Source organism: Eleginops maclovinus, chromosome 9, assembly GCF_036324505.1.
Source record: "Eleginops maclovinus isolate JMC-PN-2008 ecotype Puerto Natales chromosome 9, JC_Emac_rtc_rv5, whole genome shotgun sequence".
Taxonomy (NCBI): Eukaryota; Metazoa; Chordata; class Actinopteri; order Perciformes; family Eleginopidae; genus Eleginops; species Eleginops maclovinus.
The window spans coordinates 21,367,111-21,379,773 of record NC_086357.1 but is presented as its reverse complement, the minus strand read 5'-3'; the positions used below and the strand labels follow the sequence as shown (position 1 = coordinate 21,379,773).

At 41.1% G+C, this 12,663-nt stretch overlaps 1 protein-coding gene across 1 annotated transcript in view; it reads left to right on the top strand.

The window, feature by feature from the left end:
* Positions 1 to 12,663, top strand: part of ncanb (neurocan b) — a 126,631-nt gene that overhangs the window by 19,849 nt on the left and 94,119 nt on the right. Inside the window, 1 exon segment of the mRNA XM_063890442.1 lies at positions 8,484 to 8,566. Within this exon segment, the coding sequence (XP_063746512.1) occupies positions 8,494 to 8,566 (73 nt within the window). The 5' untranslated portion in view covers positions 8,484 to 8,493.

Sequence of the window (12,663 nt, the reverse complement as noted above, 5' to 3'; positions counted from 1 at the left end):
TGTGTGTGTGTGTGTGTGTGTGTGTGTGTGTGTGTGTGTGAAGCTCATTGAGGGCAGAGATGCATATGCTTCTCAGTGTGTAGTGATTTGTGAGATGATTTAATGAGCAATATAAGTGGAATGGATTGAATTTGGAACAGATTGGAACAGGGATTTTGGCCGTGAGAGGAAACAGAAATACAAAACAGACACATACACACACACAGACACACACACACACGCACACATTTGTCCATCAAATAGGAGTATATGTAGAATAAATGCATACTGTATCTCTCTAGTTTTCTACGGACTTTCCATCTCTCTTTTTTGACCCTCCAGTCCTTCCTCACCCGACATTCAGGCTGACTCTTGACCTTATTGGGGAAAAAAGGAAGATTAGATGAGTCTCTGGGATTTATTTACATTTTAGTTAAAGGACTCAACAGCTATTAGATGGATTGCTATTACATTTTGCACATACAGTATATATACGGTCCCTTCAAGAAAATTGGTTTGGTTAACCCCTGATTTTCATCTATCATCATCATTGATGAAACATTCCCATCAGCCTTAGCAGTACTCTGCGCTTAGTACTTATTAGCAAATATTGCTAAGCATGCAGTTCTAAACTTAAATGGTGGACAGGGTAAACTATAAACCTGCCAAATCGTATTAACATTGTCGTTTCGAGCATATTAGTATTCTGAGGTTAGCATTTAGCTTTACGCACAACATTTCCTGCGGTTTATCACCGCAAGCTGCTAGCCTGATTGCAGACCTAAATAGTGTGTAAAATATATATTGATTTTGGGGGTTTATTTACCTACAGGTTGCTTCATTTATAATTTGTAACATCATTACACAATATCAACCATATCATCATGATGCGATAAGTACCACTGAGAGACGATGAACTGTAGTATTGACTTATCCCTCGACCCTTTCTGTACTGCTACCAAAACAACACGCCTGTATGGTTGCAGGTCAAAAGCCAAGCTCGATTACACTTGTGATACTACACATATGGTAGGATCCCGCTGATCTATGGGCTGCCACTCCATTTATTCTGATGGGGGATCTGGTGCGGGGCTGATAGGGACACTTTACTGACCGGCGCCTAGGCCTTTGCCCCTGCATGATTCAATGTCCATGCACTACCGACTTTGATTAACGGAGGAAGCGTGGCAGCAAAGATTTACGGTACCCCATACGTCCCTGGATCCTGCCAGACAGTAAAGCAAAGGGTGAGAGCGGAAATGCAGAGATTCATACGGACTGGAGCAGAGGGACAGAGTATAGAAACAATGTAGAGAATAAGAGTGAGAGAGAATTGAAGAGAGGAACAACCTGGCACCCTTCCCAGAAAATATGTCCTGCACCCAGGCCTCCTGTAATAAATGGATAGCATCCTTTCACCACAAATGTGTACATCTGTAAATGCTCCATGTCTGAGTGTGTGTGCTGATGTGAGGGGACTTGTGTTGAGTGGCCAGGGGCGGTCACAGGAGAGATCATCATGTAATGTCTTCATGCTTTGTTGCGTGACTTATGGCCCGTGTGTGGATGTCGTATGTGGGAAAAATATTGATTAGGACAAACCACAATACAGACTGTACCGATATATCTGCGAGTTGTCACGCCCCTTGTAATTGTATAAGTGCACCGTTAACACCCACGGATGAGCTGGATTTTGCCAATCATGTTTTTACAGCATTTATTGTTAATTTATATGACTTTTTGCAGCAACTTTAATTCAATTCCCACTTTTCTTTTTTCTCAAATAGAGCGGTTTCAGTCATTGAAATAAAGATTTTTAAATGTTGAATTGTGGAAGTCACAGATGAGTTCACTATTTTAATTGAGTAGTGGACTGATAGGAAATTGTCAACAAACTTTTTAATATAAAAAATGTCAAAAAGGGTTGGAAAAGTTGGATTTTTAATTCGTTTTTTTTGGTTGAAATGGAATGATGTGAAGATGTTACCTTGGTCTTTAGTCATTTCATTTCCCTTGTATTAAGCATGTATCACTTTTTAAACCATTCATAGATTACAGTCACAAAAAAAGTTAACTGAAGGAATTGAATTGAAGTAAAATGAGCACTGAGACTGAACACTGAATCATTCTCAAATGTTTCCTTCATCCAAATCTCCATAAACATATGCGTGGACGAAGACAGCCTTTTGTCCGTGTGAACATTAAAGATATTCCCTTATCTGCGTTTTTAAACTCTTGTGTACGAGGTGTCGAATCAATTTTATTCCTGTACCCTCATCTCAAGCCACATTTATATTCCGGGGGACGACATGCAGTCGGCCAAGGGGACCTTGATGTGCCCAGAACAAGTTTAACATTTGCCACCGTATAAAGTGGCTTTGCAGCCCGGCAAATGAGGAGTCTCAGACATTTGAAAATTGCCTGGCCACCCTTTCCTGCACGTAAAAAGCTTTCTGTCACCTCATTTTTCAGAGGAATCTCTCTCTCCGTCCCTCATTCTCTCCATCCTTTTACTTTGCCCCTTCCATTTTCTTTTCTCAGTGGAGAATATTTCACTCGTTCTCCATATCATTCTCTTTCCCTATGCCTTTTTTATTCACGTGTAATTTAGGATGAGCTTAACTTTTCTGGCCACAGAGAGTAATATGTTTTACAGAAAGGAATAGGTGATGCTCAGCTTCCAGCAGACTATTACACAGGGAGCCTGGCTGTGCTGGCTTCCAGCTGGTGGGTGGGAGCGCTGTGTGAATGAGAGAGACCTGGGTGGCTTTCAGCTGTAAGTAATGGGTTTCTATATAGTTCTGGGCAGCCTTGAAGCTTATTCCCACTCGGCGACATCAGGGTGTTCAGCAATGTCACCCCCGCTTTGTATGGGGGAGCTGGGTCAGCACTGGTACACACTCTCTCTTCCCCTCTCGTTCTCTCTTTCTGTTTGCCATGTGGACCATCATGTTTACTCAAATTTGAGACATAAAGCAAAACGCATCTCAATACACACATGTAGTCCAACAGCAGCACTTAATAAATGCACCATGTGTGGGTTTGGGCACAGGCTGTGCAGCGAAACACTTCACCGTAATTGACAGCACTTTTCAGCTCCATGGCGATTAACGCTGGAGCGAGAACAGTCTCTTCCTTACTTTTATTCCTTCCTCTCTCCTTCTTTTCTCTCATCCCTCCATCCCTCTTTGCAAAATTCCTGATTAACTGCACCTTTTCATGTGAGCACGAGTAGCTTCTCATTCATGCATAACAGAGTGTTAATAATAATCTGCATTTGTATTGTACCTTTCCAAATAACAATTACCAAGGGCTTTGCTTTAAATAAAATGCCTCAATTGAAATATAACGGTGGGAAAATATAATAAAGTGGAACCAAAATCCTTTGAAATAAAAGCAAAAAGAACAAATCCTCTACAAAAAAGCACTGGAGTGTGTTTTGAGTTCAAATGTATGCACTAATGAGTCTATACAATGTGCATGCATGCGTGTGCTCGATGCTCACAGGAGCATCTGCCCATGTCATTCACACTTCATTCCCACTGTAAGTGCACAAGAACATTTGCATTCCCATAGGTATTTTGTACATTGTATATTCAATTTCCATAATATCGCAGACTTCATTATAATGCAGAATGATTGAAAGTTCTCCTCCCTCATAACCTGCATCTTCTTCAGCCTCACAGGCAGGGAGCAAAATATTATTTCCTGAGTGTGTTTGTGTGTGAGGTTGTGTGTGTGTGTGTGTGGGATGGAATGAAACTGTCCCTAGCTTACACATATGGTGAGCTCTGAATCTGATGATTTCCTCTTTTTTTTGGGATCTGTGCCATATCCCATCACATAGGACTACAAGCTCCCATTCCCTTCCAAGCGTATACATACAACGGAAGGGCCTAGCAAAGTATCAGGGGAAATTTACGGCTGCTTAAGATTCAAACCTCACCCACTGAGGCTTGGCATTTGAGTGGGGTTGAAATAAGCTTTGGCTTTTCCCTGTACCCCCTTTCGTCTCTCTGACTATTGTCACACTCTCTTTGTCTTACTTCCTCCTGTCTTTATTCCTGCTTCCTGTCAAAATCCCACCACTAGTTATCTCCATCATTCTTTCTATCACCACCTGTGTTCACCTGTCCGCTCTCTATATCTCATCTGTAACCCCTCCTTATTCCTTTCTCTGACTGTATTTTGGTAGTTCAGTTATCAGTGATTCATCTGAGTTATCTCCTGTTCTGCTCCACAGTACCCTTCCTTTTAGTTTGTAGAGAATTGTATCCTGCGGCTCCACCTCATACTAGTTTTATAATATAGAATACACTCGCCCATTCAGCTGATGTTTTCATGTGCTTCTATTTTTTATAGTATTTCCCAAGCTACACAGGAAACCACCGACCAATGATGCATGCTGTAAGACAGGTGCAAACACAGAACCAACCCTGTTAGTGCAGAAAATGTGAGCCGCTAAAGCCATTTATGTATAACATGGTGTGACAGGTCCTGGAACCTTGGTTGTATCCTCCCCGAAGGAAAACAGCCTTTAGTCACTCCAAGGCTCCCCTCATTTTTCACTCTAAGGGGACTTATACACATACGTGGATGGTACTAACTCCCCCTGTGGAACCAGCGCTATTGTGTGTATAAAATGTGTGCATGTGCTGCAAGATCAGCGGTGTGCTTTGATGGAGTGACAGGTAGGGCAGCCTGAGTGATTAATGATCCCTCTTAATAATGCACCATGGTGAGGCAGGAGTGAGAGGACAATTTGAGAGGAGCAACGTAAAGGAAAGGAAAGAACAAACATAAGAAATTGGACTCATGGGTGCAGATGTTGGCTGATTCAGATTGTCATTGTCATTTTTCCAAATACAGATTGACAGAATGAGGTAAAAGGTGAGATAAGGATGAGATGACCGATGGGTTGGACCAGATTTGACCATAAAACGCTGATGTGGGCCCTGTAAAGGCCTTTTGCTTAAAAATGCATCAGCTTGTGCTCTGTAAAAAATGTTAAGCGTATATCTGTCTTTTTGTCTGCCTGGCTGTCGAGGTGTCTGCCACGTTCCTGTGACACAGGCTAGATAGGGAACAGTGTACTCAGCTGACATGGTGAGATCTTGCTGGATCTTTCCGGTTGATACTGCACAAACAGCAGGAGAGCTCATCCTGACTCTCAGTGGGAGGCATCATGCAGGTGTGGCTTTGGGAGTTTGTTTATAAAATAACATAAAAATATAAACTCTGAAAATAAGTATTGTTCCTATTACAGCCGCATGCACACTGCACATGCACACTGCTTCAGCAAAAACAAAGTTTGACAGGCCTGTCATGCTTAGTTACGGTTGCTAAGTTATGATTTAGACAATCTCTGTTCAGGGACTGTGTCCAGTGGATGCCAAAGCCCATCCATACTGTAGAGGCTAGTGTGTCAGCAGCTGAATTTAGACTCTCTGTGGGTTTGTATGTCAGGTCTGACGTCAGTGAGCGGATGTGTTGAAAGGACACTCACAGCATGTTGCCTGTCATATAAACCACACACACCTTAAAACTTCCTTTACAGTAAGATAACCTTATATCAAATCAGGAAAAAAGGAGAAGATGGGCAGAGGAGGGGCAAGACTTGCTGAATAAACTGCTACTGTGCTAGACGAAGTAAAATAGATAATGGGAGAATAAAGTAATGGAAAAAGCCTATTATATTGGTGCATTTTCAATTCACTACAGCACAGCTAATGTAAGAGGAGGCAAAAGAAAGCAGTCGGGAAACAAAGAGAAGGAGCGATCAATAGCAGAGTTAAGAGTGCCATAAAGATGATGTTGAGTAGAAAATCAAATGGAAAAGTATAAAAGCAAGATCAAAGTAAACATGACTCTGACCCTTGAGTACCTGCTATTGATGATCTAAAGAGAGAGAAGCTATAACAAACTCCAACTGACTAATTCCATAACTAATCTGCTGTTGGTATTACCGTCTAATATATATGGCAATTCATCATAGTGGTAGTACAACATTTACCCTCATTTTGGATTAAAAAACACTAGCAAGTGTGATATCAAGCTTGTTTTGCATCTTGACACTAATTAGTACTGCCCCCATGATAATGTATTCCCTGCCAAAAAGCAGCAAATTAGAAAGGCTACAGTTACAAAGTTTTACCGATTTAACTTTGTCATGAAATAACCCTGTTATGACAATTATATAGACTGCTACAGAAGCTTGATTAAAACCAAACAATTCCAACAACAGTTTTTCATAGGAAACTCTTCACATGGCTTTAAATGTAGGCTTTGTTTCCTTTAAGGTAGCCAATGTATGCGGTACATTTCACCTTGATGAAAGACTCTTGCCAGCTTACTTGAATGGTGTCCTCGTAAGTCTTAGTCAGAGCAATCTTAGGTGGCAGTTAAGAGCCTCACTTGTTGTGGTAACTCCTTTAATACCTGCATTTAAGTGGTGTTTAGAAAGTAAGAAAACACACTGCTAAACCAAAACTTTTGTAAGACATAAAACAAATCTTAAGGCCAAAATTGCTTCTTTGAGGTGTGAAGGCACATCAAGGTCACTCTTAAGAGACCAATATGTCATCTTCAGTGCCATTACACACCGTCTTCTTAAAAAAAAGAAAGTAAATGGTGGAAAATGGACAAACCTAAAATCAATCTCCTCCAAAATGGTCTATTATAGCAATAACTGCCCTACAGTTTATTAAAGTACAATACTTACCTTATATGAAGACGTATTATGTAAAGAGCTTATATTAAGATATACTTAAGCAACCAGTTGTCATACACACACACACACACACACACACACACACACACACACACACACACACACACACACACACACACACACACACACACACACACACACACACTTCCATCCAGCCGTGACACAGCAGAGGTGTCTGGTATAAGGTCAGTGTTTTTGTCCTTGGCTTTACCTTTGAGATTGAATTAGAGTGACCAACACTGCTGTAACTGACACTATCTGTGTCCAGCATCTCCACTACCAGCAGCCAACAACACCACGCCCCCCCCCCCCACACACACCCCGGCCCTCTCGCCCGCCACTTCTCCAGAAATGTCAAATCCATTATTTACACTCAGGAACTCTCAGTTCCCCTGATATTTATGAGACTGACAAAATCAGCCATTAAGGAAATATGCGTAAATAATTGCGAACATCAGTGAGATAAGAAGTCACTTCAGCCTTGCTTTCTCTTGGCGGCTTTAGCAACTCAGAGCTAGACAGATAAAAAATGAAGGTAAGTACCCTGAAGACGTTATGGCTAAAAAATATCCAGCCCCAAGATGTAGACTAAGATAGTCACTTCAAAATCTATTTGTTTTGCTCTGTGTCAAAACAAGTCACAGTCCTTGTGGAATTAAAGGGAAAACAAGGTGAGTGTGTAAAACAAAAATCTATGCAGACATACCATAGACGGCTCCTGTCAACCTGGCTTTCAAATAGAGATTTTCTATGTTAAATGTGACAGCTTTGATATTTGTATCTGCTTGGCAGTGTTTTCAGCATGCTGTGTGCAACAAGGGAATTCAGAAGTCCATCATGTTAGATTTGGCTCTCATGCTTTTATCTGGCTCTTTCTATTGTGGAAATGCATCAGTAAGTTTCCCTGTTGTGCCGTTGTTTTTGCCAAAAACAATCTTGTTTCCTTGCACACTGTCGAGTTGCTTTTCTCTGTTAATCCCACACCGTATATCAACAAACAAGCTTTTATTTAAAAGGTAAACTTTTTATTGGAATTTCGTCCAGAGATTTAGTCTCTAACACTTATGGCAGGAGCTAAATCTAACTGCTACAATGACTTTAATGAAGATCATTTAAAGTTTTTTATCAACTTTTATCTTTGAAGATAGTGGCTCAGTGTTGTAACACGATGGACTCCATGTTAGTGTGGATTTCAGTCCAAAGACATGAGAGCCAGGTGGTTTTGGACAGCAAGGGTATAAAGTGAACATCTGCGTCTATGAAACACTCTGGGAAAGTTGCCAGTCTACCACGGTCTGTTTCACTCTGCCTTGTCTCCTGTGCATGCTGGGATAGGTTTAACCCTGTGACCCTGAAATAAACTGGTACAGACGATACGAACGAATCCTTTGTTACATTTCATTAGGGATTGTTTTTGTCTGTAAAGTATAGAGAAAATGTCTTTATTTTACTTGAAACAGATCAAACACAATGGTCACATTAAGTGAAGAATATTTGTATAGCCAATAAAAGCCTTTAATCACAGCTAGAGTCTCAAAGCGCTCCAGAAGACTTTATCACTCCCACATTATAAAACGGTAAATTAAACTGAAAAATGAATTGACTGCCCACTGTCCTAAGGCTCTCTTTGAGAAAAAAAAAATCTTCTGAAATGAAATTGCAACTGGTGACTCATCAGAGCATGCTGTGTGTGTCAGACGAGACTCACAAGGACAATGTGTTTCATTTCCCTTTCTGTACTCACGTTCCCCCTCTCTCTTCCTCTCTGTCCCAGGTGCAGCAGGATGCAGGGCGTTCTGCCTGTGTGTGGATTGCAGCCCCTGCTGGCCCTCCTTCTGCTCCAAACTGTGGGCTGTGGTGAGTCCTCATCAAACTGTAGACAGTCCCCGTCACCTGACTGACTGTGTATGCACTCTCTGTATAATCATCTGCACAGACACACCTTCGATCAATCCTTCTCTTTTTTAACCTGAGTGAAAAGGAGGCTCTTGACACTCTGGTTTTAAAGATTGGTGAAGGAATGAGTTAGCATTTTACCACTTCCAGTTCCCCGGTGTTGAAGTCAACAGTGCTTTAAACCTGTTTTTGGTTAGATGCCTAAAATAAGGTCTGTTGTAAACACAAGTTTAAGGATTACACATCTTTTTTTACGACAGAAAATACCCCACTCAGGATTGTCCAACTCTTCTATGTGTCATAAACAGCTGTTGCTTACTAGTGACTAAATGAGACAACAACCATCGTTTAGGTTAGCGGTGCTGATGCTCAGCCATTCAAACCTTATGTAGTTCGTTTATCGCCTAACATTAGTGTTTTACTCCAGGCAAATGCAATAACACTTCAAAAGGCATAAATGTGATGTTATTTTGTGGAAAAGTATCATAAACGTGTTTTACTACAGATCTTTTTTTTTGCAAAAAGATGTTAACTTTTGGGGTCGACCTACAGTAATACATCATCACTGCTCCGCTCTCGTGCTTCAGATATATCAGATTCAGTGTTCAGCCAATAAGCCACATGATTCATAGTTATCATAGGTAATGCTACAAATGAAAATCTATGTGAAACTTAACTATGCATTTGAAAGCAGATCATAATGTTGCTTTCCTTCAAAACACCCTCTTGAGGTTAAGACTGTGAGTTCTTATCCACCCCCTGTCACACACCCACTTCAATGCACACAATGTGATAAATGATGTCCCCGGTGTAATTAAACTGGGATGGATATATCTGCTGGTTGTGGAGCATGTAGGGAACCAGGGGGACTGTGTGAGAGGCAGAGTGATGTGTGATAAAGGTAATCATGGATGTTTTTCCAATTAAAGATAAGCAAAACCACATTCTGGAGGCCGAACAGTAAGTTGCCTTCCACCTTTTTATAATATCTTGTGAAAACTTAGTCAAACTGTTGTCTTCATGCTGAGTAATTCAACTCTCATGTACCCAATTGCATGTTTGGTTTGCTCTTTAGAGGTAAAAAAAAACCCTCCAGGAACAGTCACTGGATAAAGAACAATGTTACTGTGGTAACAAAGTGTTTTAATGAGACGGCAAGCTGAGCTCACACTGAAATGGTGCTGCTCTAGATTTATCCCCTGAACACCTTTTCCTGCACTTTTGAACTACTGTTGATGATGTTGTGATAAAGATGGGTTTTTTTTTACAATGTTGTAGAGTGCATCTACTGAATGACAATACTGGTGTAAGCTTTTCATGTAATGGAACTTCAGTATTGCCATATTGTGCCAAGTTTCAGGAAATGTTGTAGATTTTACTCCACAACATTATTTGCCAGTTAAAGATACTAGTTTTTACACATCAGAAACTTACTGTATGTTACAACAAATATATTTCCCCTCTGAACGTCTCAAATGGTTTTGGCCCAAAGAGCTCTCCAAAGGAATGATCCCTATTTTGGGAAACGCTGCACTAAACTGTATATAAAGTAGATCATATATTAGACATAGCCTCAATTTTATCTGCTAAATTAGAGTATTTCTAGTAGGATATTACATGTAGGTCTTTTACTTGGAATACATATTATTGACAAATTTGGTACTTTTACTAAAGTAAAGGTTGTTCTTCTAACACACTTCTGTAAACATTCCTCATGCAAGCATCTGTTTTAAAACACTAAATGGTCCAATAGGGGGGGAAATTGCATTCTTGAGTGAGTGACAGCCAGGTTTGTTGATTGAACGCAACGCCCAGCCAGCCTAGCCCATCGCAGCGGTTAGTAGTGTTGTGAAGAAAACTTGTTAGATCTCCTCGCATTCTTACTCAGCCGGATTTCTTTCGGTTTCTCTCTGTAACAGTGTTCATATCTTACAAACTTGTCAGACCTTAACAGCTTAGCCACCGGTCCACTTATTCTAAAATTACCCCAGCAGCACTTTGTAAAAGACTAGAAAACATGAGTATAAAGAAAAATGACTAATCTGAGATCTCCCTGAGCCAACATTCATTCAGCCAGGGAAATGATTTTTCTATTTTGTTAAATATCCGATACATTTATTTCTAATGTATGTTTGCAGAACTCGTTAAAAATCGCTTTGATTTGGCTGATAAGCTGGAGTTTAGGATCTTAACCCTGGCATTATATTTCCTCTAAACTCTGGGAGAGACCTGACATTCTGCATCTGCTTTGACAATCATTTTACTGATCTTTTTAAACTCACAATTTAGCTGAGAGGACACTGCGATTTAGCGACATGTGAGGGGGTTCATTAAAAGAGGGTTAGGGTTAGAGTTAAGGCTATATTGTCATACACTGACTTACACAGAAACTTTGGTGAGTCATTTATCTATAAGTATGTGTTGCTCCACAGCCCCTGTATCTGTTTGTGTGGTGGTTTTATCACATCCCTGAATCTTATTTAGTCGTTTATACTATCCTTATATTATTCAGCTTTTTCATCTGTGGGTATATGCGTGTGTGTGTTTGTGTGTTTGACAGCCTGCTCAGTGCTCTTTGTGGCCTCCCTAAACCATCGGCTCCTCTCTGTATTGTCTCGTTTCTGCCTTCTGCTAGGTAACAGACCTTGCACCGGGGTCTTTCAGTGACTCAGGGCTCAGATTCTCATGCAAAGTGATGATGAAAATGGAGCCAACTTCTCTCTGACTGTATGTGTGTGTGTGTGTGTGTGTGTGTGTGTGTGTGTGTGTGTGTGTGTGTGTGTGTGTGTGTGTGTGTGTGTGTGTGTGTGTGTGTGTGTGTGTGTGTGTGTGTGTGTGTGTGTGTGTGTGTGTGTGTGTGTGGTTGTGTGGTGTGTGGTTGTGTGGTTGTGTGTGTTTGCAGAAACCCTCAGGTTACATCTGCCAGGTAGTTTATACAGCCAACTTTTGATCAGTGACGACTATGGCACACACATCTCTAAGGAGCCTAATAACAAACTCACATGTGCCTTTGAGAGGTGGATATGTCATGTAAATAGACCCTCCCTGCCTCTGCTCCGGGAGATTTTTAGAGGGCATTAACGTCTCCTGTTCTTAGTGCCGTTATCTCCATTCCTTCATTTTGTGTTTTTCGGCTCAGTGACTCTAGATATAGTCAATGGGAGGTAAAGGACTACAGGGAGGGTTGGCACTAATGCTCACCCTGTGACACTTTGCTTGACAGCCCACAGATTGGAAAGAGGGTGGGATGTGGTGGCGGATCCAAGATTAGGGGTGAGCTTTTTGCTCGTGTGTGTGGATGATAGTGAGGCACTTTTGTACAAGCACTCCTGTGCTTGTATGTCTGTTTATGAATTTTAAAATGTTGGCTCTGTGCCACACAAGATAAATGTATCATTATGCTTTAGACGCTGCAAAATTAGTCACGGCAGCAGCCTGCGGGGAGTTCCTGTGAAGCCTGACATGGCCCTGTGCAGGAGTCAGCTCAGACAGAAAGAGCTGCAGGGGGATGGCTGATATTTGTCACCAGGAGAGGACGAACAGACAAGAGGAGGCAGTGTGGGTAGAAAGGGATGATTGCAGTGTGCAGCACGTGTAAAGAAATAGAGACATTGGGAAAACACCGACATCAAAGAGCTAGGTGAAGTGCAGATGTTACTGTGGTCCCTTATGTTGATTTAGATTTTAGTATAGCCTTTGGGGGAAAAAACGACATGTACACACAGTTTTTGCGGAAGTTGAAATTACAGTGTGATCACATTCAGTGATTACACTACTAAACCCTTATGTCTGCGTTTTGACACAAGCACCTAAAGAGTCAGATTTTGTTGAAGCACTGCAGTGATTGTTTTTGGCAAACAACGACAGGAAGATTTAGATGGCTGACATTTTACCTGCACTAATTCCTACAGCTAGTCCATAAACAGGAAGTATAACCGACATAAAACCACATCTACAGTGCTTCATGATGTTACATTAAAGCTAGCTCAGCATAAAAGGTGTGATTCTGCAGGTGTATGCAGGTCAATAAATGCATAGTTTTATTTTTCAATGGCTGA